Source organism: Fonsecaea pedrosoi (assembly GCF_000835455.1).
Source record: "Fonsecaea pedrosoi CBS 271.37 unplaced genomic scaffold supercont1.3, whole genome shotgun sequence".
Classification (NCBI taxonomy): Eukaryota; Fungi; Ascomycota; class Eurotiomycetes; order Chaetothyriales; family Herpotrichiellaceae; genus Fonsecaea; species Fonsecaea pedrosoi.
In genome coordinates, this window is record NW_013550613.1 from 3,405,421 (window position 1) to 3,431,478 (window position 26,058).

The 26,058-nt window shown below is 53.0% G+C and overlaps 11 protein-coding genes across 11 annotated transcripts; 6 read left to right on the forward strand and 5 right to left on the reverse strand.

The window, feature by feature from the left end:
* Positions 1–1,224: 1,224 nt before the first annotated feature.
* Positions 1,225–3,261, forward strand: Z517_05153 (tRNA(Ile)-lysidine synthetase; the record flags this gene model as incomplete). The annotated part of the gene is made up of 2 exons (XM_013430480.1): positions 1,225–1,582; positions 1,628–3,261. The coding sequence occupies 2 exons, from the start codon at positions 1,225–1,227 to the stop codon at positions 3,259–3,261; spliced, it is 1,992 nt and encodes a 663-aa protein (XP_013285934.1).
* A 569-nt stretch (positions 3,262–3,830) lies between these two features.
* On the forward strand, positions 3,831–4,985 carry Z517_05154 (uncharacterized protein; the record flags this gene model as incomplete). Its single annotated transcript, XM_013430481.1, has 2 exons — positions 3,831–4,217; positions 4,272–4,985. 2 exons carry the CDS (start codon positions 3,831–3,833, stop codon positions 4,983–4,985), a joined length of 1,101 nt encoding a protein of 366 aa, XP_013285935.1.
* A 435-nt stretch (positions 4,986–5,420) lies between these two features.
* Positions 5,421–7,475, forward strand: Z517_05155 (uncharacterized protein; the record flags this gene model as incomplete). The annotated part of the gene is made up of 1 exon (XM_013430482.1): positions 5,421–7,475. The coding sequence occupies one exon, from the start codon at positions 5,421–5,423 to the stop codon at positions 7,473–7,475; it is 2,055 nt and encodes a 684-aa protein (XP_013285936.1).
* Positions 7,476–8,429: 954 nt separating this feature from the next.
* On the reverse strand, positions 8,430–9,314 carry Z517_05156 (uncharacterized protein; the record flags this gene model as incomplete). The annotated part of the gene is made up of 1 exon (XM_013430483.1): positions 8,430–9,314. One exon carries the CDS (start codon positions 9,312–9,314, stop codon positions 8,430–8,432), a length of 885 nt encoding a protein of 294 aa, XP_013285937.1.
* An 887-nt stretch (positions 9,315–10,201) lies between these two features.
* Z517_05157 (uncharacterized protein) lies at positions 10,202–12,222 on the reverse strand (the record flags this gene model as incomplete). Its single annotated transcript, XM_013430484.1, has 6 exons — positions 10,202–10,480; positions 10,598–10,695; positions 10,767–11,208; positions 11,298–11,674; positions 11,740–11,929; positions 12,007–12,222. The coding sequence occupies 6 exons, from the start codon at positions 12,220–12,222 to the stop codon at positions 10,202–10,204; spliced, it is 1,602 nt and encodes a 533-aa protein (XP_013285938.1).
* A 1,636-nt stretch (positions 12,223–13,858) lies between these two features.
* Positions 13,859–15,062, reverse strand: Z517_05158 (uncharacterized protein; the record flags this gene model as incomplete). Its single annotated transcript, XM_013430485.1, has 3 exons — positions 13,859–14,201; positions 14,301–14,429; positions 14,548–15,062. The coding sequence occupies 3 exons, from the start codon at positions 15,060–15,062 to the stop codon at positions 13,859–13,861; spliced, it is 987 nt and encodes a 328-aa protein (XP_013285939.1).
* Positions 15,063–16,707: 1,645 nt separating this feature from the next.
* On the forward strand, positions 16,708–17,685 carry Z517_05159 (uncharacterized protein; the record flags this gene model as incomplete). The annotated part of the gene is made up of 1 exon (XM_013430486.1): positions 16,708–17,685. The coding sequence occupies one exon, from the start codon at positions 16,708–16,710 to the stop codon at positions 17,683–17,685; it is 978 nt and encodes a 325-aa protein (XP_013285940.1).
* A 300-nt stretch (positions 17,686–17,985) lies between these two features.
* On the reverse strand, positions 17,986–18,519 carry Z517_05160 (uncharacterized protein; the record flags this gene model as incomplete). Its single annotated transcript, XM_013430487.1, has 2 exons — positions 17,986–18,177; positions 18,391–18,519. 2 exons carry the CDS (start codon positions 18,517–18,519, stop codon positions 17,986–17,988), a joined length of 321 nt encoding a protein of 106 aa, XP_013285941.1.
* Positions 18,520–19,213: 694 nt separating this feature from the next.
* Z517_05161 (uncharacterized protein) lies at positions 19,214–21,679 on the reverse strand (the record flags this gene model as incomplete). The annotated part of the gene is made up of 7 exons (XM_013430488.1): positions 19,214–19,809; positions 19,877–20,243; positions 20,298–20,369; positions 20,420–20,879; positions 20,932–21,174; positions 21,235–21,364; positions 21,418–21,679. The coding sequence occupies 7 exons, from the start codon at positions 21,677–21,679 to the stop codon at positions 19,214–19,216; spliced, it is 2,130 nt and encodes a 709-aa protein (XP_013285942.1).
* Positions 21,680–22,665: 986 nt separating this feature from the next.
* Z517_05162 (uncharacterized protein) lies at positions 22,666–23,292 on the forward strand (the record flags this gene model as incomplete). Its single annotated transcript, XM_013430489.1, has 2 exons — positions 22,666–22,980; positions 23,038–23,292. 2 exons carry the CDS (start codon positions 22,666–22,668, stop codon positions 23,290–23,292), a joined length of 570 nt encoding a protein of 189 aa, XP_013285943.1.
* Positions 23,293–24,176: 884 nt separating this feature from the next.
* Z517_05163 (uncharacterized protein) lies at positions 24,177–25,660 on the forward strand (the record flags this gene model as incomplete). Its single annotated transcript, XM_013430490.1, has 2 exons — positions 24,177–24,970; positions 25,129–25,660. 2 exons carry the CDS (start codon positions 24,177–24,179, stop codon positions 25,658–25,660), a joined length of 1,326 nt encoding a protein of 441 aa, XP_013285944.1.
* Between the last annotated feature and the right edge of the window lie 398 nt (positions 25,661–26,058).

A 26,058-nucleotide genomic window follows, 5' to 3' on the forward strand; every position in this document is an offset into this window, starting at 1 on the left:
GCGGAGGAGGCACGAGAAGCACCTAGGAAATAGACCAGGTACTGAAGGGGATGCCCATCAACACCCAATGCGCACGCACAATGACGAGGGACATGCCCAAACAACCCAATCTAATTTGTTCTCTTCCATTGTTCAGCGCCCCCAGTGCCTTTGGTAGCCACATCCACTCCACTTCTCCACTGTACAGTTAAAGCCGGGCCTATGGATGCATTTGATTCCCCCCATTAGCGCCACCCGAGATGTATGTGGTGCCTGGAGGCCCCATTTTATCCCGGGCGCCGATCCCAGTCCAGCGTCATTCTGTTTTTGTAGGACGTGAATGTCACAGGGGGCTCAATCGCATTACACTCTCTTTTGGGCTAAATCAGCGAGACAGCTTCTTGTAACAAAAGGAGGTGAGATGTAAGATTCCTGCGGTTCCTCTTGGATTCTTTACCCTGGTTGAATGGTTTGAAGCTTTAGCCTTGTCCGTTTGGCGGGCTGGGCGTCATCCAGGTGGGAATTGCTTGGACGTTCTTAGGCATTCTTGGACACGCTTGAGGCATCTTGGTTAAGCTTGAATCAACGGGGACTGTCAGCCCACAAGTACGACATTGTGAATGCTGTTATCATCTTATACGCCGCAACGGATACAATGCCAAATCGATATCAAAAACTCCTTACTTACCACCTGAGTGTAATCAGATTACCTCGTACTCGGTACCACAACTCCCGCTTTTAGTCTTCTACTGGTGTGCCTGGCAAATAACCAGCCACACGCACAGCCGCACCGCCACGTCCCTCTCACTTTTCTTTTGCCTAAGATTACGAACCATGACCAGATACTCTCCAGGCAACACTTACGAATATTGCACTTCCAAAACTTCCCAATTCACCGGCCACTGTCTAAAGGCTAGGCTCCTCACGTGCTAATGTACAGCGCATGCGCCTAAATGACTCGCGTGCTTGTCACGTGTCAGTTGTTCACGTATCAGGTGCAGTCACGTGCGGGAGAAACTCGAATTAATTCATCTCGGAGCTCAAATACTTGACTCACTGTGTTTACAAAAAGCACATCTACCCCCAACCTACACTACGTGCAGCTGAATTCTGATATCTCCGGTGTAGGCGGAATCAGGTACCATAACCAGGATGGCATTCCTCTGCTTTTTTCTTCTAGATTTTTCTCTTCCGCCAAAGATATGATGCACTGGTTACTAGGTGACCGGATTGATTTCTTCAGGCATGGCTCACATTGTAGTAAATCGGACGGTCAACGCGGCGCCGTGTCTAACCGTCAGAACCTTTCTGAGTTCTTTCTTGGAAATCTGGGGAAAGCAGGGGTTGGAGCGCGACCAGAGGAGACCGGTCCCAATAGGTTTGCTCTACTATCATTTGGACAGGACTCTGCTGATAGATCCAGGTGTATGCGTCAGCGGAGGCCCCGACTCTATGGCGTTGGCATACTTGCTCAATGAGATGAACACAGTGCCTGGAAAGCACAATGTTTCCGTCCAACCATTCGCCTTCATCGTCAACCACAAGGCTCGTAGAGAAAGCACCGATGAAGCCAACTACGTTCAATCTCAGCTACGCCGTCTTAGTATGTCTCTCGAACTCTGAACAGAGTCACGCTTACGGTCCCAAGGCATTGATAGCGAAATCCTCGAAATCCAATGGCCCAACAACATTGATCCAGCGAATACCGCCGATTTTGAATTGAGGGCTCGGCGAGCACGGTATCGGCTGATTGCAGATGCGGCGATTCGGAAGAAGATCCACCATCTTTTTTTGGGACATCACCAAGACGACCAAGTTGAAACAGTCCTGATGCGTCTCGTGCGCAATGCTGGGACATCATTTCTCGGGTTTCAGGGCATGTCAGAGCGTAGCACAATACCGTGCTGTGAGGACATTAGGGGGGCAAACGAAATTGAAAGCTACGAGAGATTTGCGCGGTGGCTAAACCCACACGACCCGCGAGTAAATCCAGAGACAATGAACTCGAGGCTCATCAACCAAGGCAAAACCGTGACGCCTTCTGTGCCGGGCGGGCTGCGGATCCACCGACCACTCCTGTCGTTTGCGAAATCTGCGATCATTGACTTCTGCAACACAAATCACGTTCCGCATGTCCAGGATAAGACAAATTATGATCCTACACTGACACTCCGGAATGCTGTGCGGTATATGAGGACCCACTACACCTTACCCAAAGCCTTGCAAAGACCCTCCATCCTCTCACTTCAACAGTCGTCCTGGCGCTTTGCTACTTCCCTCGCGGCGCGAGGGGAAAAGATTCTTGAAAAACTCAGAGTGCTTACTTTCGACCTGCGGTCCGGTCGTATGACTGTACGAGTATCGCCTGCTTTTATCGCTCTGTGCGAGTTGGATTCTGAAGCTGGGGCATATGCTTTGGCGAGACTGACAAGTGTGGTAAGCTCGCAGTCGAGAGATGAAGAGCCAACCCTTGTACCTCGGCATAACCTGAGGCAGTTCCTGGACAAGAACCGATCTCGATTACGAGAGTGGGTGACCGTGCAGCAGGTGTTACTCGAGAAGTCAAGCACTGGGCTGGATGCGAGTGAACATAGGGCGACATCCGGATTCCGAATGGAACGGCAGAGCGAGTTTAGCGAGAGCTTTTCCGATTATGAAGGGACGGTGTGGACGCTATCACGTCCACCATTACGTCTGGCGGAAATCACACGTACATCAAGGAGCTTTTCCCTTGACATCCGACCAGGCAAAGTCGGCAATGAGGGTGCGGGTCCAATCCTCCAGCTGGAATGTGCTAAGAACTGCAACCAGACAGGGTTTTGGTCCCAGTGGATGCTTTGGGATCATCGATATTGGGTGCGTGTACGGACAAAAACTGCCGAAACGCTTTCCCATATCCGCATTCGCACTTATTGCGAGTCCGATGTACAAAGTGTGTACACAAGGCTCAAGGATAGGGGCTCAGAGCTTCAGTCCATTCTAGCAGAAGCAGCCCCAGGAAAGTTGAGGTTTACAATTCCCGTGCTGACAGTAGACGGACAAGTTTCGGTGTTTCCGACATTGAATGTCGTCGTGGGGGGAAAGGACTCAATGCATGTTGACTCTGGACTGGCAGATCACTCAGTCCTTGAATGGGAAGTCTGCTATAAGGTCATCGATCTGCCATTTATCAATGCCCATCGGGAAATGATTCATTGGAAGAATGCGCAGGTAAAACGCCACAAGTCAGCCAGTGTCTCTGTTAGCGAGGCCGCGAAACCAACTGAGAGTACACACACTTGATGATCCCCTGCTGAACCCAAAAATGCTTAAGGAGAACGCTCGAACATATCCAACCTTCTCATAGAGACATTCCAGCAGCAACACTATCAGTCGGACAAGATACCTGGCACTACATTGTTCGACGTCGCTATCTCGGAAATACCCCAAGAGACAATTACAGGAATCGGTCGATGATGAGCCGGCGGATGACCGTGAAACTGATGCAGAGCGCCCGGCTAGACGAATGCTTGGGTAGATGTTGGCGAAGCTGAGGCATGGACGCAGTGGGTGCCAGCTACCCAGCCAGCTGGTGTCCAAGATGCTGACATGATGTCCGAGAGAATGCCGAATGGTGGACTCCGTGCCACCGGAAAGCTGCAAGATGATTGCTGGTCATCCGGGAGGATCATACTTGGTCTTCCCCACACGGGGTCTTCACGCGTCGTCATGTCAATCCACCAGACGCGGAGAGGAGGTGGAGATAGTGGCCTCGGCCATTGGCGAAGTCTATATATCTCGAATTTGCCGCCGTTGCGCCGGACCGAGCGTTGGCTCAATCTCAGTTTCTCATCGATAGTATCAGCAGCAAAATGGCAACTCAGGCAGTCCCCGAAGCGCTGACGGCGCCAACACAAACGTTCAAGAATGTTCCGCCATTCCCAGAGGATGTGCCAACCGCACCCCTCCTACGCCTGTCTCTGGCCAAACTGCTTGACCGTGATCCTGAAGAGGTGAATCGATTCGTGCGAGCCTGCGAAGACCTCGGATTCTTTTACCTAGACTTGACTGGGCCAGGAGACTCTTTGCTCGCCGATGCAGATCAACTTTTTAAGGTTGGGGAGGAGTTGTTTGACCTTCCACTAGACGAGAAAAAGCAGTATGACTTCCAGAAGAAGGGGTCGTACTTTGGCTACAAAGGGTTTGGTGCCAATGTGGTTGACCGAGATGGCAATCTCGACCGCAACGAGTTCTATAATGTGAGTTGAGTCAGTACCCTAGTGAATATGAGACGAATCCTGATCAACATGCAGGTATCCAAAGATGATATGTTCGGGATCATGGATCCGATACCTGCTCCTGAAGTTCTCAGCTCACGACGGCCCCTTTTGAAATCCTTCATGTCCTCAGCTCATGGGATTGTCACACTGGTGCTAGAACTGCTTAACGATCACCTCAGACTACCACCCAATACATTGCAAGGCATGCATCGGCTCGAGGGCCATGCGGGGGATCAGGTTCGTTTTATCAAAGCTCCGCCACAGCCTATGGACGACAGACGGACCGCGTTGGGTGAGCACACCGACTTTGGAAGTGTCACGGTCCTCTTCAATCGGTTGGGTGGTCTACAGGTCCTTCCCCCTGGACGAGACGCACAATGGTGCTACGTAAAACCTCTCCCTAACCACGCCATTATCAATCTGGGCGACGCAATGGTAAAATTCACAAATGGCCTTCTCCGGTCCAATATACATCGCGTGGTCTCTCCACCCGGCGAGCAGGCAGACCACACCCGATACTCCCTGGTGTACTTCAACCGACCAGAGAATGACGTGTTGCTGAAACGGTTGGAGGGCAGCGAGATGATCCCTCCATTGGATGAGGGCACAGTTGAAGAAGAAATTAATAGCAAAGACTGGATCTTGAGACGAGCACTGGGTCATCGTATTGAACTGTTTGGGAACGATGCTTCGAACTTCGACAAAATCCAAGGGACGGAAAAGATCAGCCAACGTGCATACCTGTAGAGTCTGGATGGGCGTGGGTATGACGAAGTGGGAGTCACTCGGTTGTTTGTATGAACCATGTTGCTCAGTGATTCATGTCAATAACACATATTTGAGTCGATTATTCACGGTGACTCAGACATTGTAGGCTGTGAAGTGAATGGAGTCGTGAATCACAATGAATCGTGATGGTGTCTCCAAAAATGTCGGGCCTCGACCCAAAAGGGGATTAGCCTCCCTGCGCACAATAGAGAAATTTCGATGATTTTTCTCACTTCGATGTTGTAATTATTGTTCATTGTTCACCAACGATTGATTGCATTGGGCCAAAAGCCTGGTGCGTCAAGCTCCAATCTTCAGGTCAACCATACTTGCTGCATATTCGTATTCGTTCGTCCACATTACTACGTCTCATGTGTCGAAAGAACACCCCCATTTACATCTGCCTACCCGGCCATGTTAACCCCGCCACCTCAGGCCCGTCGGCCTGTTCTACCGGCAAGCATCTCGACTCCTTCGCTTCCTTCAAAAACCATGAGACCCCAACCTATGCAACGGAGATCAACCCTGAAGCGGTCAATCGATGAAACCAGTTTCATGGAGACGCCTTCGAGTCCCTCCAAACGCTCTCGCGTGACCTTTGATTCCGACGTCGAGATTGTGTCCGCAGACGATGATGAGGACCTTGATCCCCTGGTGGTCAAAGAGCAAGTGCGGAGAGCCATTGAAAGACATCGGTTTAGAGAAGACGAGGCATACGAGCGTGTCAAGGGCTATTTCAATGCCTCCCCGGACAAACCAAACGCACCCTCCACCAAGGTGCTCAAATTTCACCTTCAGGCTCTCCTGGCCAATGTCACGTCACTCGACAAAGACTGCAGCGGCTTGGTCGATGCAGTACTGAATAGCGAGTGGGTAGGACGGGATGATCAGTACTATGCAATTTTTGTCAGATTCGTCAACAACCTGGCTGCGGCGCAACGCGGCTATCAGCGCAAGATCATGTCGGTCCTGGTTGACCTTTTGGGACCTCAAAAGACACGGCGCATCGACAGCTCAACCCCCGTCAGACAACCAAAGATCCATCGACGAGTTCTGCAAGCCATCCAACACATCACCGTCAATGTCCCTTCGTCACCTGCCGCTCTTGCCGATCGTGTCGCTTCCCGACTCCAGTTCGATTTTCAGAAGGCTGAGGAGCGCATGACCTACATACGAAATTTTATGGAGATGATCAAATATGTGCCCGAGCTCACATCGGAGATTTTGACATGTGTCTTGCGAGAACTCATCAAGCTTGACGTTTCGGTTCAGGTTGATCTCGATGACGAAGAGGAGGATGTCGAAGACGATTTACTTACCCACATGTCGTCTTCGCAAACACTGGTTGCGCGCTCATCTCAGGACATGATGGCTGGCGGGCTCGATGATCAAAGTGATGATCTAAGCACCAGTGATGAATCCGAGATGGATGAAGACGAAGATACTGACCCGGCTGTCGCTCGTCGCCGTAAACTGAAGGAGGATATCAAACAGATTGACCTGATTATGGACATTCTGTTCCAATACTACGCCAAACTCACCACTTCTGCCGCCCTCCAAACCCGCGATAATGCTGTTGAGCAGCTTATCTCTCAATTTCACACTCACATCCTTCCGACATATCGGGCGCGGCATCCGCAATTCTTGGTCTTCCACTTTGCCCAAGCCGATCCTATCATTGTCGATCGCTTCGTCACATCCTGTGTCGCTGTTCTTGTCGACAAGAAACAACCGCATCTCCTTCGACACAGCGCCGCCGCCTACTTTTCGGGATTTGTCGGCCGTGGTGCCCATGTCTCGCCGCAGGTGGTGCACGACTGCTTGGATCTGCTCTGCGACCATCTGACCATCTTGCGAAAGTCATACGAGCCCACATGTCGCGGTCCCGACCTGAAACGCTATGGCGATTTCTATGCCGCCTTCCAAGCAATTCTGTACATATTTTGTTTCCGCTGGCGAGACATCGCCTCTGCCAACTCCGACGACGAATCTGACATTGACGTCGACGAGGATGAGGCCGAGACGTACCATTTTGCCGAGTCACTCCGCGAGTCACTTCGGGCGGCAATCTACTCCCCGCTCAACCCATTGCGCGTCTGCACCCCGGTCATTGTCGAGCAATTTGCCAAGCTGACGCACGCCTTGCAATTGTTCTACGTCTATCCGAAGCTCGAAGAGAATAGACATGTGCGAGTTACTGGCCACTGGCGCGGCGTGTCCGATTTGACCATCAGCAATCCAGACCGGGATTTGAGCTGGGTTGGAGACAATGGGATGTTGGAGGGGTATTTCCCGTACGACCCGTACCACTTACCCATCAGCAAGCATTGGATCGAGGGAGATTACGTTGAGTGGAAAGGTATTCCTGGGGAGGAGGCCGAGGACACGGATTCTGAAGATGATGCGGGCATGGATGTTGGGGGAGTCGACGAGGATGACGATCTTGATCACGACTCAGACGACGAGTGATCTGGTCATGTGCGCGTGGACTTGATCTGCCTATCGACTTGCTTGTCTCTTTATGTCATGGTTTCGCAACGCACCGAGTATTCACAGCGTCACGAGAAAAACGGCCTGTCTCTTATTGCAAAAGGGAAAGGGGAAAGGGAAATGGCGTTGGAATTGTGTTTGTTTGGACTGTCGCGTTCAAGCGTGCTTTTTCAAGAGCTGTCTATTCTTTCTTTGCATACGCCCAAAAAGTCGGAGTTGGTATGGCTGGACGGCACGAAAGAGTTTTTTGTCCATGTATGGTCCGAAATGGTTCCAAAAGAGAGGAAAAGAAGGATGAAGATGAAAATGACAAAAGTCCAAAAGTCTAATCTAGAAATTTGAACGAATTGACAGATCTTGAATTTTGTCTGGCCTGTCAGAAAGAAGTCATTGCGGCAAACTGGGAATATCGTATCGAGTACGAGCGAAGTGACTCGTAAGACGTGCCCGGGAACTGTGTTCATAACGGATTTGTTCTGACCTGACCCGATCTGATCTAATCCTGCCCTGGCCTGGCTACAGCCCGATCAAACATGACGTGGTCTACAGATCATACACTACCCGCCAGTCATGGGAGAAGTCGTTGTGATGTGGCAATAGAATAGAACGAATATAATAGATTTAAAATGCGAGTCGTAGAATGGAATGCATGGAGTGAATGACCATGAATGATATTGCGTGATATCTGAAGAATGCTCAACCTCCCAAACAAACCGGGCTCGAAAAGGAATCAGTAACAGGGTATCTTTTTTTTGGTGCAGTTGTATACTTGTACGAGTACGAGTGCACACCAGGATTCGCGGGGATGTGATATTGACGTGATACAAGATATTGACGTTGTATAATATGGCAAGATGTGATATAACCTCACGAGTCGAGACAAGACAAGATATGACAAGATACAACGAGACGCGAGAGCCAGCTCAGTCCAGCTCAGACGCCGCCCCTCCTGAACCAGGCCTCCAAGCCCGTCTTCCACGCGCAGAACTCACCTTCGACCTGCGCGGCGATTTCCAGCGTGCCCGGCTCTAGCCCGAACGTCTCGGTCGACACGTCCCCATCGTCCCCGGGCCCGGCCCCGGCACGCATCTCGGTGTGGTCCATAAGTTCGTCATGCATGGCGGCGTGGCGCTGGAAACGCAGGCCGTCGACGTCCCCGTACACGACGTGCCGGCTAAGGCGGTGGCTCTCGGAGATTTTGATGGCGCGCACTTTGTCCATGCCTAGCGGGCGGACGTAGGCGCGGACCTTGTCGAGCGCGTCGACCATGGCCTCGGAGCGGCACTTGGAGAAGAGCCGCTTCTTGGTTGTCTCGTCGAGCGTCCACTTGAGCGACTGCACAGACGCGGCGGGCGTTTTGGAGATCTGCGCGAGCAGCGCGCCCAGCGGGTCGAAGTCGCGGAACTCGGCTTCGATCTCCATGCTCGCTTGGTACTGCGGCGTCTCGCGCGAGAGCAGCGACCCGGGCTTCTGCCACGAGTAGCTGCGGAAGGTCGTCACGGAGAGGTCCGCCACGGCGGGCTCATACTCGATGTCGCCATTGTTGGCCGACGCGTTGACGGTGGGGAGCTGAGCGAGCGGTCTAAGCACGGCCAGGACGTCGTCGGCAGTCTTGCGCACTTCATCGGCGACCTTGTCCTGCTTGGGCCCCTCGGCGTAAATGTGCAGGGACACGACGGCCCGGTTGGCGGGCACGGTGATGCTCGACTGCCCGTTGAGGTGGACCGAGATGGGCTTTGGCGCCGAGAGGTACGAGGGGATACCGAGCACGCAGAGGACGGTGATGATGGACTGTTTGAGCCAGGACGAGGCGATCATTGTCGCGACGAATTGAGCTGTGGTGAAGAGAAGCATAGAAATTGTTGCTCAGGTCTTTTGTCTTTGTTTTTGACAGCGCTTCTCCTCCGAAAAGGCCACTGAGATGATATGTATGTTTGTATGGTTGATTGATCTCAAGCCCAATAGGTCTCAGGACAAGGTGGTCATAATTGCTTCTGAAGGGCGAGAACAGAACAGATGGCGTTTCTTACCTCAATCAAGCCTTCATGATAGCTTTGTTATTCATCAACTGTAGCTACTCGGAAGAGTACACGAGGCCAGATGAACCTATATAGGTGGCGTCTTCAAATGTTTAGGCACCGGCGGAAAAAGGCCAAGGTGTTTGTTTGAAACCCGTTACTCGCGAATCGGAACTGTGACAACTCAGAAAGGGAAAAGAATGTTGATGTCCTGGCCCCAGGCATCCGAGATTGTCATGTTTGTCGTGTTTTGCTTGTTTTCTCTGTTTGTCCTGTTTGTCTGCGTTTCTTCTACACCCGCTGTCCTACTGCATGTTTTTTTTTTGCTGTAGGTACTTACAAAGCTCCTTTCTCTACATTTCTATCGCATGTTTCATGTAACAAATCCGGCTTCTATTCTCTGTTTCTTGTCTGCACTGTACGGACGACCGATTTCCTCAGGAACGAATGAGGCATTCCGCGTACCATATGAACCAAACGAGGAAGACGCTGGACGCTGAATCAGATACCGCGATATGAGCCTACCTATTCAGACTTATTCTAATATCCAGGCCATGAGTCGTCTATGTAATTTTGAGCCTCCTACCATGCAGCCCCTTGAGCTTGATACACTAGCGACCTACTTATCTACCTACCTACCTATTCCGTATCCACCGTGTGTGGTGTTGGACCTCGTCGAGATTGACTTCACACTTGCTCGGTATGCCGCGGTCCATCGCTCTTCTCAGTAACCGCTGCAATGCCTTTGGTCGTCTCGACCGTGGAGTCAGGGTGGACCACGGTACCATCCCTACCACTGACCACGAGCTCGTGCGTGTTGTGGTCAATGTGGATGTCCGAGGCGTAGACCATGATGGTTTCGGTGTCGCCAAAGAGTTTGGCCACTTCCTCGAGTGGCACGCCCTTGGTCTCCGGCAGGAGGAAGAACATGGTGATGGTGCCGACCCCGCAGATGATGATGAAGACCTATGTACGTAGAGAGGTTGTAAGATATTATTTCCCGCAGTTTTTTCCTGGTGTGGAAAGAGAGAACAGCCAGGCTGGTGCAGAGGGCGGGCAGATGGGTAGGTGACGGTCACGTACCAGGTAAAACTTCCAGCCAATGTTGGCAAATGCCGTGGCAGTAACTTGCAGATAGACAAGGTCGGTGAGGGCCACCACGGCCATGGACATGCAAACACCTGTTTTGTAAAGGTGACGTGGTAAGCAACTGCGCATTTTGCACGTCCCCATAAAAAGAGGTCCATCTTACCTTTGGCACGCAGATGATTGGGAAACACTTCGCTATAAAACACGATTCCTGCAACGTCGACTCCACAGCTGTAGACGACCTCGAACAAGAACAACGCCGCGACTCCCATGGCCAGACCCGAGGTGTTGTCGGTCCCTGCAAAGCTAGCGACCATGGCCGCCTCGATGATGAGCCAGAAGCAGCACCCTCCCACGCCGAACAACATCAGCGGTTTTCGCCCGATGCGGTCCATGAACACCGCCCCGATCGCGTTGCCGATGATGGCCGTGGTGATCCAGCCGCACTGCAGACGGAGTTGGTCCTCGGTGCCGTAGCCGAGACTCTTGTACAGCGTCGGGCCGTAGTTGTTGATGACCAGCACCCCGGTAGACTGGCCGACAAAGGCGAAACCCATGGCCAGGATTGTTCGCTTTCGGTACGATTTCTTGAAAAACATGTCCCACTAGAGTGACAAACAGTTAGGTTCGGGGGGGGAAAGCATGGCGGATCTGGATGGGGCGAGGTGGTCAGGTATGTTTGTGTTCTGCTCACCCATGAAACCGACAGGGTACGATCAAACTCGGCCTGCTTGCGCATCTGATAGAACTCGCCTCGCGCGAATTCTTGGTCCTCGTCGCCCGGGATGGCGTGGAGCCGGAGCACAATCTTCTCCGCTTCCTCCTCGCGGCCCTTCATGAGTAGGTATCTCGGGCTTTCCGGGACGAAGGGAAGCATGGCGAGCATGAGGAGCGGGAAAAAGAGCGCAATCCCCAGCGGACCACGCCATTGGGCTTGGGGCTCTTTGACGTAGAAAAAGCCCATTCCCGTGTAAGCCGCGATCGCGTAGCCGATGGCAATGTTGACGCCGTTGAGGCCGACGAAGAAGCCGCGCAGTGCGGGCGGAGCAAGCTCAGCACTATATGCAGGCGCTGCAAAGATGGACATTAATACTCCTTTATTTTGCACATTTCGTGGTGTACAAATCTGCACTTACTGACTGCCAGGAAGCCCCAGCTTCCCATGCCGGCGAAGAACCTGGCGGTAATAAACATAGCCGTGCCGTTTGAACCGCATATCAAGGCGCCACCAAGCAAGGACCAAAAGGAGCAGAAGACGACGCCGGCCTTTCTGCCCCATTTATCCATGATATAGCTCACTATCATGATGCCGAAAAATGCCCCTGCCTTTGTCCCATAGTTAGATTCATATGCTTGACTTGGATCAACTGGGTTGGTGGGAAAAGGCGCAGGGTGTTTCAAACCTGGAAAACACCAGACATGGCACCCTCGAGCTGGTCGGCGTCACCGGACGGCAGGCCCGTGGTCGGGCTAAGCAGCTTCATGTAGACCAGGAAGCTTGGTTCGCCTAAGGTCGTGCTAATGATGGAGGCCGGGTAGCCAAAGGCTACTTGGCCAAGAGAGACCAGCCAACATATCCAGAAGTTGTACCAATTGAACTGGCGGACCTGTGTCGCCATACTGAACTCTGCCCACGGGATTGGTTTCCACAGAAAGGAAGTACAAAGACAAAACTGCTCAAACAAGACAGTGATGCTTTCTCCCACATAGCCCCAGCAGCCACGAGGTATAGAGATAGATCTATATATCCTCGAGCGACGGAATTTTCCTGACCCGGTCTCTGCTGCCTGTATAGGCTAACCGAACGCCCGCGGGTCCATCTGGAGCCCAAATACAGGGTTGGAGCAGACTATCGATGCTCGAGAAGCCATGACAAGGATGTATCTGAGTCAGGAGAGCGGTATGGGACGACGTGGGATGGGGAAGGAGAGACGCGGAGAAGGGGGAGATCAGTTGTGGGATGTCGAGAGTCCTGGACTTTGTTTGCTGTGGTTTTCCCTCCAGTTGGCATAAATGGTATGCGTACACTCCGTATGTTGTAGAGATCTTACCTTGTAACCAGCCCTTGAGTCTTCATCAGAAGGATAGGAATATCCGCCTTTGTACGACTGCTCCAGTCCTCCTGTCGTCTACCCCAAAACAGCGGGCACCGAGTCTGGGGTATCGAGGCGGAGACCAAAAAATCCCTCGGACCCGCCCACTGATTGCCATGCCACGTACGCTTTCATCGAGCATGTTCATACTTTCCCCCTGCCGCTGTCGGATGGGGCCGGCACATCCAAACATACTTTTATGCCAGGAATGCGGAGTTGATGCGAGTCGACGACTGCGGGATACGTTGGGAATTCTTGTGAAACAGTGGTAGACATCATTTGTGCGGGCTGCAAACCCCTCCGACTTGCCGGGGTTTTCCTTCTCGGGGACAAAGGGACTTCGGTTCTCAGAGGATATGACTCTCCATTACATCGATTGATATGTTGAGGATCGGCCAAAAAGTACAAATTGCTGACTCGTTGCCGCTCCCATTGCACTGACAAGGCCTTGTATCTCGTCGGCCACTCGCCCCCACTACCGAGGTCAAAATCTCCTTGGGATGAAGTCTCCCATCTTCACGGATCTGAATGCTGTTCGTCCACGACATGGGATCCCCTTCTTTAGAAGAAAGGGTCTTCGTTCAGGACACGAAGCGAGATGGAAGGTCACAAAAGAATTCATCAAAAGCTTCGACACATGGCCGAGCCCGCTAGCGCGTAAGGCTGTTTACTCCTTCCTTAACGAGGCGGATAGCTGTTTTTTTCTGAACTTTTGTTGTGTATTCGCACGGGACAAGACAAGACAGCATGCATGAGAAATATTATAACACACATCTTATAGAGATCTATAACTGCCTCCTTTCCTCGCGGTCCTTTACGTCGAGGCATTGGAAGAGTCCCACACACGTGCCCCGCACAAGGTCGTGGGCCTGTTCACTTTGCCGCTGACAATAAGAATTTTACCTTTTGCCTTGGCGGTCTTTGCACGGCGGCATACTTGCCTGGAGCGGCCGCCAAGGTCTAACAAAGTTTAGGCTTCTTCCTGCTTAACTTTGTCCTTTTGGCGCCCCCTGGCCCCTGTCATTATCATATCTCCCAATTGTGCGCATCTAACGTATGTGAGTAAACGACTAAGAACATGTATTCCCAGCCTATCCTAACTCGCTCCTATAACGTTCCCCGACCGAAATGGAATTCCCTCCTATCACACTGACTTGGACACTTAATGCACACCGTGATCCTCAAAGTCATCCAGCCCATGCTGATGCGGATGACCCGTCCCAAAGAGATCCTCGTCATAACCGCCATCGTGTCCCTCCTCATACCCAAACCCCTCCTCGTCGCCCATGTCCCCATGGTCCTCATAATCGTGGTCCGGATACCCTTCGTGGTCAATCCCCTGGTGGCCCATGTGGTCCATATCTGCCTGAGAATAATGCTGCTCGTCCTCACCATGCTCAAAGTCTCCACCGTGCCGATTGTTGATGTGAGGCTCCACTCCGCCTGCGGGATCCTCATCCATTTCATGATCTCTCGGCGGGGGTAGGGGGTGATCGATTGCGAATCTGACAGAAACCAGATCCCCGTTAGCCAGGCACGCCCCTCGCGAAGGAAATCGCCTTTCTGGAAAAGGTATCACTAGGACGGGGAGAAGATCAACTTACTGTGCTCTGCCGATCCTGTCATCCAACGCGGGCAACGCCGCCATCCGCAGGTCGGCTTGGTCCATCACGCCGGTGTGTCCCTCCCCGGCCGCGTGTCGTCCAGACCACTCGTATCTCTGGTTTGCCTCGCTACACGCGGTCACGGTTGTGTCAGAGCAATTCCCTAACTAAAAAACTTTTCTCGACCTGGGCAACCAAGCGAAAAAGTACTCGGGGCTCTTCTTGTAAACCCTTTGGAATGACTTACGTGAGCATCGACTCCCGCTGTCTCTTTAGCAGATCCAACTGCGAATGCGGCCCGTTCCTCGCATCCATCGGGTTCTGGCGTATCTCCTCCATTTGGCGTTGCAGCTCGTGCTGCTTCGCCTGCTCGGCCTTGTACTGCTCATGCTCGATGTCTCGGGGGTTGGTGGGATCGTGCGGCAGGAAGGTGCTGTTGCCTAGCGCGGTCTGGAAGTTGCCCTCTGGTGGTGTCGCCGGTGGCGGGTATTCATCATACTCGGGCGGAGTCTGGTATCGCTGCTCGGGCTGTGGCGGGGGTAACCTGCTAGCGGGATGCGCTGTCGGCGCGCGAGCGGGGTGTGGTGTCGATGTGCTCGTGGGATGCGGTGCTGGCGCGTGAGCAGGATGCATTGTCGATGTGCTGGTAGGACGCGGTGCGCTGGGGGGATGGGGTGCTGGCGCGGGAGCCGGATGGGGTGTCGCTGTGCTCGCGGGATGGGGTGCTGGCGCGGGAGCAGGATGCATTGCCGATGTGCTCATGGGATGGGATGCTGGCCCGGAAGTGGGATGTGGTGTCGCTGCGCTCGCGGGATGTGGTGCTGGCGCGTGAACGGCATGCGTTGTTGACCCGTGAGCGGGATGGGCTACTCCGTGAGCAGGCATCTCTCTCTCTCTCTTCTTTCCTTTTGGTCGAAGCAAAAGTTTAGTTGTCCGAGATATGTGCTCAAACAGGCAGAAAAAGGACTGATTGACCAAGAACGATGGGGATGACAAGTCTCGAGGAGAAACTCTGCGTGCAATATTTATACATGTACCTCGTACATCTCTATCTTTGTCTTTGTCCTTTCACCGTCCTCAGCCCTTCCCAGCCTGGCTCAGTCAAGAAAACCCCCCATATCGAAACCCATTCCCAAATCCGGAAGTAAAATCTCGTTGTTGTCATGTGCCGTGCTAACAAGTGAGTTGATGCGACCATCCAGCGCTGGATATAGCCATTTCCGTAGCCGTGGCCATAGCCATAGACATAGACATAGACGATTCTTTCTTCGCGAGCCAAAACGAAACATTATTGCCCCTTTCGGTAGCCGCCATAGAGGTAGATTACGAGCAAAAAGGGCTGACTGCCTAGAAGGTTTTGGATTAGGCGCGGCGTTGGTATATAGCTCGAATGGAAAACGCCACGGGGTAGATCGATAAGATGGCTGTCAGCTCTAACTAGAGCCTATTTCTGCTCTAGACTGATTGACGGTGAGATCGGACGCCCCCTCTCAGGCTCACAGATCCTTTGGAGTGCATGAGCTGGGTTGTGGAAAGGGACAGTGCGAAGCGTTGACGTGAACGGCCGTGGGACTCTGTATGGGATCAGCTTCAAGGTCATTAGATGCATCGAGACATACGAGGTACATGACTGACAATAGTGGGTCGAGTAGACAACTTTCTCGAGAAAGTGTCTTGGAGAGAGTGTCAACTACCCGAGGTTCATAGGGATGACTATACACCTAGTCGTGCAGGTTTCCCGAACAGGAAAATCTTGCATAGTATAGTATGTTGGCAGGCCACTCTATTGAAGTGGTCCCGATTCGCGAATCAACAATGTCATCTATTTCCCTTTTCGGCATTCACGTGACATTGCCTTGCCGCACTAGACTGTCTTGGCTGTCTCGGTCCGTTACATTTACTAGACCTTCCCTCGGGCACCGTGTCTTCAAGCCACATGAGAGACGAGAGGCCGCTTCTAACAATAGGATAGCTTGATAAGGGCCCCTATGTTAGAAACAGCCTGTACGTGCGATCTAGAAGCGGGATGTATAGGGACGGCTCACTCGATTCACCCTGACTCGCGCGCGACTGGGACGAGCTCACTCACTCGTAGGGCGGCATCACCCTCGTCCTGATTGGGGGGGAGGCGCTTCCCCATCACCATGGAGTGCTTGGCAGCGATGTTTCTCCGCAAAGAAAAGTTTCGAGCAATAAATAAATGAACGCAGCGCTCGCAAACGCATTTTGATACTTTGTACAAACCTGCGCTAAAGACGCAACAAAAAACCCGTTATTCCGATTACAGCAGTCCGTCTCGAGTTCTCAACCTTGTAACTTTCAACCCTCGAGACGACAACTCTCTAGCCAACTACTCCGGCCCTGCCCTCAAGCCGCTAAACACCACTGTCCGACACCACCGCCCAAAATGCGCGCCCGCCGGAGCAAGAGATACCGCAAAATCATGGCGGCCTACCAGCGGGGCTTCTCGTTCCACGAACCCTACCAGGTCCTCCTCGACTCCCACTTCCTCAAGACGTGCCACTCGTTCCACATGCCTCTGCAAAAATACCTCGAGAACACGCTACACGGGCAATGCAGGATCTTCGTGACGAAGTGTACCCTCGCAAAGGTCATGGCGGACTGGGAAAAGGTCACCAACAAAGAGGGCAAGGCAAGAAGAGGGCCGCCGCCGCGACCGGATTTCCTGCCTCCACCGACAGAAGTCCCCCTGCGGCACTGCAAGCACAGGGACGACGAGGGCCAGGAACTGGGCGTCGTGAGCGAGGCTCGCTGTCTCCTCGATCTCCTGGCAGGTCAACCGCACGGAAACGAACACGCCAAAAATAAACAGCACTACATCCTGGCCACGGCGGACGCTGACGAGAAGGAGGCACGGGCCAAGGGATTCATTGACGTGAAAGAGAGGGCGAGATTGATCCCAGGAGTGCCGATCGTGTACGTGAAGCGGAGTGTGATGATCCTGGAAGAAATGAGCGGTGTCAGTGAGCGCACGGTCCGGTCACAGGAGAAGGAAAAGTTTAGTCAAGGATTGATCGGACTGGCGTCCCGCAAGAGGAAGAGAGGCGAGGGAGAAGAGGGAAGTGAGGATGACGACGATGACGATCTGCTTGCGGAAGAGAAGCAAGGCCCTAAAATCAGAGGGTTGAAGAGAGCAAAAGGACCGAATCCGTTGAGCGTCAAAAAGAAAAAGGTCAAAGTCTCGTCAGCGAGCGGAGCGGGCCAGCATGATGGAGAGGCCGTGGTGCGGAAAAAGTCCAAGAGAAGGGGTACTAGAGGGCGGCGAGAGACGAAGAACAAATCGACGTCGGACGCTCAGGATGGAGGTGAAGCTGGGCAGGCGACTATACCTGCTTCGGCTGGGACCGTGACAGCGGAAGCATAGCGGCTAGAGCAAGCGATGAGCTCTAAGAAGTTATGGAGTTGAGAGGAGTTTCTGTCTTTTTTTATCGAGTCCCTGGACATGAACGAGATACCCCATCCACGACGGACCTTGAATGTCAATATTTCCTTTTCAACCTGCTCCTCCCAGGTGGACACTGCTTGCCATACCACATTCATTACGCTTACCCACAAACTATCATCGCCTTTTTACTTCTCTTCGTTTCCCCATCGCAGCCTCGGCTCTCCCTATGTCTTCCAGCTCTTGCTCTTCTCCCTTCCCAGACCCTTCACTCACTCTCTCTTACTTGGCCAAGAACGCTCTGCCGTATATGAGCAGGCCCGTGACGGCCAACACGCCTAGCCCCGCGGGGAGGGGTTTGCCCGTCTTGATGGCGCGGGGGATGCTGCTGCCGGCGAGCAATACAGAGGCTAGGAGCGCGAGCTCGACGCCGTACGGCTGTTTCTTGGAGATGCGGAAGCCACCGAGACCGTACTGCAGTAGGGGAGGTGACAATGGTCGCTTGCGTTAGCCAAAACTTCTTCTCCTCAGGGTATGATGTGTTCGAGAACAAAGAGGGTAGGGTAAACAGTGAAGACGCCAAGAGTCCGAGAAGTAACACGGCTATAGCTAGGTAACATAGCACACATGCGCCGTTCTGGGTCGGGTCGGATCGGGTCATGGCGAGGAAAGCGTGTGTTTGCGTACCAGGATTCCAACCGTGAGGCCGGCGGTGATGCTGGGGATACTGCCCGTGCGCACGTAGCCGGTGATGCCACCCACCGAGGTGAGCGCCGAGAGGATGTATGCTGGGACTTCGGAGGCCTGTGCACCCATCGCCCACGAGACGAATGTTAGTAACTCCGTTCTCTCTCACTCATTTCTTGCTATTATTGTCCAGGGGGGATGGAATTTCTTCCTTGAAGAGGGCGAGGAGGTGGGGGAAGGGGGGTGGTGGTGTTGGTGTTGGTGTTGACGATGATGGTGGGGGAGAAACAGAGGGAGGGAGACTGCGGGTTGGCGAACCATTCTTTGCTTTGCTTTGCTCTGCTCTGCTCTCTACTTCGAGTCTGCCACGTTCTCCGTGGGGTGCGTACGTCGTACTATATCTGGACACGAAAAAAAGACAATCTAATTATCGGCTCGCTATACCAGGGTCGGGGTGACAGGACAAGGGGAAGAAGTTCGACTTGGTGCTATCAATAAATTGTCATCCGATTTCGACAGGTGACGTGACGTTTCCGCAGGCCGTTGCTGCAGGGGCAGCTCCAACGCTTCGGAGCTGATCTCTTCCGTCCGCCGAGCCTGACTCCGACTCCATTGGCACTCTGGCACTACGAGGTACTAGAACACGCCACAGACAGCCTTCTACAGGGACTTATTGGGAGGGAAACAAGGATATTGCGCACTTGCAGACCTCTTGCTGAACATGGAGTGTTTGAAACCATTAAAAATTATATTACCTCAAGGCTGGTCCCGGACCCGTCGTGAACACCTGTCTATATGCATAAGTATAGGTATATATCCATCATCATAGAAGAAATTTGATAGCCAAGCACAGCATGGCCACGGTGCTGGAAAGGGGCCAGCTGTTCAAAGAAGCTACACCATTGGTATTGGTGTTGGTATCGTTGTCGCTTGAACTGCTGGAGTTCGTCGTAGAAGGAACGTTTGTCGTATTCAGAATGGCAGTCCCGTTGCTTGCATTTTGATTGTTGCTTAAGCTAGTGCTGTTCGTCGTTGAATTGGTATGTTTTTGTGACACCTTGGGTTTGTTGTAGAAATCGCGGATAACGATGCTTGCCTGTTCAGCTAGTCCATAGGTCGAGGCCATAAGATGTGCTGAGAATGATATAGGTGGTACACTCGCGTCGGCGACACGGACGTTTGACAGCCCATAGACGCGCAGGTTTGCGTCGACCACGCCACCTTGCTCGAGAGGCAGCATGGCACACGTGGAAGAAGGGTGAAATTCTGTAAATATCACTCCACGGAGCCAGTCCTCCCATTCCTGGTCAGTTTGGACGTCTGGGCCGGGCCACGTCTCTTTGGTCATGCTGCTGGCTAACGGTTCAGTTTCGCCCAACCGACGAGCGAGCTTAACGCCCTCGCGTAAGATCTCAACGTCTGTGATGAAGGAGTCAGTTTCAAGGTCTCAAAGGTCCATCTAGGGGCCACAAAGAAGAGCACATACCAGCAGGATGATTCAGATAATTGGGATTGATAACAGGATAATCCAGTGGATTAGACGAATTGATGGAGATCTGACCATGGCTGAATGGATGCTGGAGGTTGGCTCCGATTTGAATGGAACCGTCAGTGCTGAGTCCAATGACCAGCTCTATTAACCCAATTGGACTCGTGAGAATGGTGTTTGCTGTCGTGCCATAAATCGCCTTGTAGCCGGAAATCACGCTCGCATCGGTGCTCGTGTCCGGGATAAATTGGTCAATTTCGCCCAAGATGCTGCTTTGAAGGCCGGGGACTCCATTGCCAAATAGAACCGAGGAATTCGCATAGGCGGTCGCGCTGTTGACATATGACAAGAAAGCAGGGTCGTTCTGTGACCATTAGCCAATGAGTCTGAAGTGGATTGAGAGCTGTCCAGGCTGTACCTTTTTAGAACTATCGTCATTGTATATCGTGCCTGCAGTCTCTGCATCCGTGTCCCACGTTACGGTGACACTCTGTTTCAGTCAGTAGGCGTTGTTGATTGCAGATAAGAACGGCAGCTTACTATGTGATCTTGAAGATGCTGGCCGACACCAGGAAGCTCCGACACGACAGGAACACCTGCCGCATCTAGGACGTCCTTTGGCCCGACACCACTGTATAGTAGAACAGCCGGGCTGCCAACGGTACCAGCAGCAAGAATGACCTCCTTCTTGACTCCCACTGTAAGCTTGTTGCCACCTCCATTCAGAACATATTCGACTTGGTGGGCCGTGAGGTTCCCGCCAGAAGTATTGTTGAAGATGATGCGGGTGACCTGGGCGTTGGCCAGAACATCGTAGTTGGGACGTGGTGGCAACGGATCGAGGTATCCAGAACGGCTGTATGAACGCGTCCAGTTGGTCGGGTTAACAGCGACTGTAGCGACGTACGCGCCCCAATTGTCACCACCGTATGCGTCTTGTGTGGTACCTACTCCAGCGTTGTTGGCAGTGCTGGACCACGCACCAACCAGTGGCAAAGTACTGATAAGGTGGTTAGTCCATATTCATACGCGTAACAGTGCAGGGAACGTACAAGCCTGGGTAGGACATGTGAATTGGCCCTTGGTTACCGTGGCTTGCCGGGTTGAAAGTGATGGCAGCCTCTTGTTGAATGGAAGCATCGACAGGCGGGCCGAATGTCTCACTCTTCTTCATCGCGGCGAACATGGAGTCCCAAGACCAATTGTCGGCGCCGTCCATATCACCCAGCATAGCTTGCCAGGCATTGACTTCGATTTCACCCGGTCGGTTCAGGTACATTCCGTTGATGGCAGAGCTGCCTAGATAAACCACCCCGAGTCAGTTCCCGCATCGGCACAGTCAGAGAAAAACAGACGAACCTCCGAGGACCTTGCCTCGAGGCCATGGGCACTGGGAATTATTCGCGTTCGGTTGAGGTGTGGTTTGGAACGCCCAGTTGAGTTCCGTCGGCCATAGCGATTCGTAATATGCATATGCAGGTGTGTCTGCCCGCTGATTAGCAATTGGGGCGATTTATCAATGGAAAGGGCGTCCGCACCTATTCGTTCTCGAAACTCGTCTCCATCACCACCAGCCTCGAGGACAAGAACCGTGTGGTTCGCATCTTCTGACAGACGCGCTCCAAGCACGAGACCGGCCAAACCTCCACCCACAATGACAAAGTCGTACGAGTCGGCAATGCTCGTGCTGTCAATGATGTTGCGTGCTCGAAGATGGGGTTCCCTGGGTTCGTGTGCAGAGGGAGCAGCGGCCACTATCCCAGCGCCAGCGGCCAAAACGAACGACAGAGAGCACCGCATCTTGTATCCTGCATATACCAGTACTGTTGTGTGAAAGACGAGGATACGCGCAGGGCGAAGGCAGAGATAAATGGAACGGCATATTGAAAGAGACTAAACAACCCCAGTGCCCGTGGATATTCATATCCGTTGACACTACGGAAGCCAACGCGCAATAGCAGGCTGGTAGCGGTTGATGTGCGATGGGTCAAAGACTTCCAGCCCACTCTTTTAAAATTATGTACACAACTAAAACTTAGCAATCACCAATCGAGCACACGTGCTCTATTCCCAGTCGAGTCAGGTCGGCCAAGTAGTGTGTGGAGCATGGCAGCGCCAACATTTTTGAGCAGGTTCATGTTTCGCCAAATGGTTGATCTCGCGAGTTGCCAGCCATCATGAGTAGCATGTATTTTTTCTCCCATCGACCGACCAGGGGTGGAGACTTTGACAGCATCCAAGATAACGAACGGCGCTTGTACTCGCGGATTAGGGGCGGGCGATCTTGACTCTGGAGGAACCCATGCGACTGGTTCGGAGGGTCAGAGGGTTTCAGCTTCGCGAGGGTCAAAAGCACCCACTGGAAGAGGGGCAGGACGGCGTTGACTGGAGACGAGTCGGTGGAGTGATGATTTGCAGAGGGTAATAAAAAAGAAAAACAACAACAATTGATTGTGAGCATGTGCTGTGGTGGTTCCCCAGAACGGGGGCTTGACGTACAAAATCAGGGGCGGGAAAGTTAAAGGGGGTTAAGCTCATGCCGGTGAAACTAGCAGCCGACACCCTCGGCACAAGTAGGCGAGGCTGGCGATTGGGCACGTAATGGGTGGAGATAGGCAAAGTCCGACCTTGTACCGTTAGGGCAGCACCCTTCGCTTTCCCAAAACGGGCTCATGCATTGGTGCTGGCCACGTTGCCTCACAACTGCTTTTTGACACATGCGCTCGATGCCTCAACCAGCCTCTTTGAATTAGTCGATCCTCACCAACAGTTAAACAGTTGTCACAATGGCGAAGAAACCTGCGGCTCAGTCTCCAGCCACGAAAACAGCTGCTCCTGTTGGCGGCGCTGCCAAACCTCCTGCTGCAGCATCACATACCATCAAACCCTCCGGAACCATCACCTCCAATCCAGCTCCTATCAAGCCTCTACAATCAAGTACATTATCTCCTCGCTCATCTCCACAGGAGATCATCATCCATGTCTGGAACAAATACCTACAAGATACCCCTTCGCGGACCATGCTGCTGGATGTCTTCATGGCCTGGCTAGTGGTGGTTGGTGGTCTACAATTCCTCTACTGTGTGATAGCTGGCAACTATGTATGTCTCCTCCCTATTTCCATTCGATGAGTTTGCTGACCCGTCGTGCAAATGCAGCCCTTCAATGCCTTCCTTTCAGGCTTCTCCGCCGCCGTAGGCCAATTTGTTCTCACCGCTTCATTACGCATGCAAACCTCCGAAAAAGCACCCGCGGGCGCATCTACGACAACGAAAAAGTCGACGACAAAGACTATCGATGGGGTCACCGGAGAATTGGTCGAGAACACAAAAATCAGTTCCGAAAGAGCGTTTGCTGATTTCGTCTTTGGAAGTCTGATATTACATGGGTTTTGCGTGAACTTTATCAACTGAAAGAGAAGAGAGGAACCAATGCGATACCCGGTGGTCACGGTCACGCTGTACGAGCTTGCAGACCTTCCGAGAATTCATGGCGTTGATTCGACAACCCAAGCTGGTGGTTGTCCTCGATGCACTTTCGGCTAGAGTGGAGGACGCTTCTTGGTAGCGGGCGCCAGATACGAGTGTCTTTGAAGAGCGCGTCAAACTCTGGCACGGCGGATAAAACCTTGACGAGACAGCACATCAACTGTACTCGTACACAAAAGTAGATGTATACTACAGGAAAGGAATCAATGGCGGACTTCGACTTCGTCTTGGCCATACTGGCAAAGTCTAAAGAAATTGTTATGCCTACAACAATGTCGTCTCTGCAATCAAGACCCTGATCCAAACAAGATGTCAATGAACGCGGGCAATTACCCTTATTATTTTCGTGTGATTGACGTGCCACCCTGTAATTATTCGGTACCAAATTTCCGTTACAATTTCTCATCTCGTATCGGATCTCCCGCATCTCCTCTTCCACACTCTGAGCAGCAAAATAATAATATTAGATATCAGGTATCCTCTCCAGGGCGTATCCTGACTCTTTTATCCTCCCCAACACCAATGTCGAGGTCTCGTTTCCCCTCTATCACCGGTAAGGACACAGCGCTCACTCGAGCTCATCGTGAAAGGGATTGATTTGATCCAACCTGAAACGCGCTCCAGGGCAGAGTGTTTCACGTTTCAGGTTTCAAGATGCTCACACTTGACAATAATGAACGCCCACCAACAGAAACCTCTTGCTACTACTATTACTGTTTCTCGCTCCCATCTCTTCGTTGTGTGCTGCGTTTCCTGCATTTACTACCGTGTGTTGTATTAATCCTGTTTATCGTTGTTTTTTGATCAGTATGAAGACCGAGCTGGCCTCTGTCCTTGCGGTGCTATGTTTTCTTGAGCCTGTCCTATTAGCGAGCGCGCTGGAAGCGCCCGCCGTGGCACATCAAGACCACCTAATTTTCCAGAGCGACAGTACTATTGAGACCGACGAGGGCAGCACGGTTGGTGATGGATTGGTCCGGGGTTCAGCGCAAGCGGAGGCCGATACCGATCTCGACACCGACAACTCTTTCGACGATGGTTTGGATGATTCTCCTTGGTCCCATAGACCAGTCTGTACCGAGTACTTGGACGAGCTAGAGGACCAACTGTGCGTCTACACGGACGCGACGTTCAGCAACGGTCGGGGCATATCGATATTCACGACGCCTCGGATTGCCGACGAGTTCGCCACGCTGCTGCCCTTCCAGGATCCCGATGCGCTCTCTTCCCGCGGCATCAACTCCAACAGCGATGCGGACAGGCCCTGGTACACGGCGCCAATCCCAGGCAAAGGGGTGGGCATGCTGGCGTCACGGGCCTTGCAGCGCGGCGACCTCATCACCGCGTACACCCCGTACCTGCTCGCGCACATGGAGAACGTCCTCTCGACACCCGAGCGCGAGAGGTTCCTCCGCATCGCCGTGGACCAGCTCCCCGTGGCCAGCCGGGACGTCTATCTTAACCTCGCCAAGATCTATGGCGAGCCGAGCGTGGTGGTTCAGGACGTGGTCAAGGCGAATGCCTTTGAGATGGAGGTCGGTGGGCGGATGCATCTGGCCGTGTTTCCAGAGGCGTCGAGGATGAACCATGCCTGTGCGCCCAAGTGAGTTTTTTTTCCCCCCAATGAATACACCTCATCGCTACCCCTTTCCCTTTTCCCTCCAGAACCCCGGTCCCATCGCATTCATTCCATCCATCCATCCTTTCCGACTGCCTTGTGTGGCGTGGCACAACTAACCCGGCCTCTTGTTGAAACCACAGCGCACAATACTTCCTCTCACCGACACTGCTCACGCACTACGTGCACGCGGTGCGACCGATCGCCGCGGACGAGGAAGTGACCATCTCGTACGCGCCGCCGCTGCGGCTGCACGCGGACCGTCAGGGCTATCTCCAATCGACGTTCCATTTTGGATGCACGTGCGCGCGGTGCACGGCGACGGCGGAGCGGACGGTGGCGGACGCGGACAAGGCGACCGAGGACATGATCGCGCTGCAGTGGGCGCTGTCGCAGTGGACGGCCAACTCGACGGCCAGCGTCAAAAAGGCCGAGATGCTCGTCGCCCTATACCGCCGCGAGGGCCTCGACGCGTTCCTCGATGACGCCTACGGCCACGCCGCCCTGACGTACAACGCCGCGGGTAGCGCCAACGGCGCCAGAAAATACGCGAGGTTGGCCGCAGAGGCCGCCCGCCTCAAGTACGGGCCCGACGCCGACATGGCCAGGGAGTGGGACAGGATCGTCAGGGATCCGACGAAGCATTCGAGCTGGAGGAAGAGGAAGTCGCCGTAGCGGGCCCGTGTAACGACGAAATCGCCGTTGCCGTTGCCAGAATAATGTATTTATATTATATCTTGACTGGAATGTCTGGACAAAAAGCAGATTGTCGAGAATGAGATAAAAGAATCTGTGGTACGTGATGAACCACATAGATTGAAGGGGGGGTTATGTTCGACTACAACTACTCATCAACTCTCTCTGTGTTCCCGGCTCTTCATCTCAGCCTCATCCTGCACCTATGCACTCACTGCTTCGCCCTGCTGCAATTCAGTCCTGATCGATCGGGCCCGTCAGTCCCACACATGGTTCCATTTCACTCATCCACCCATCAATCCGAGCATCCCTCATAATGCATATTTTTGTCCCCTTTTTCCCAACCTTCGCTCCCCCCTTGCTTCCTGTGCCCCGAA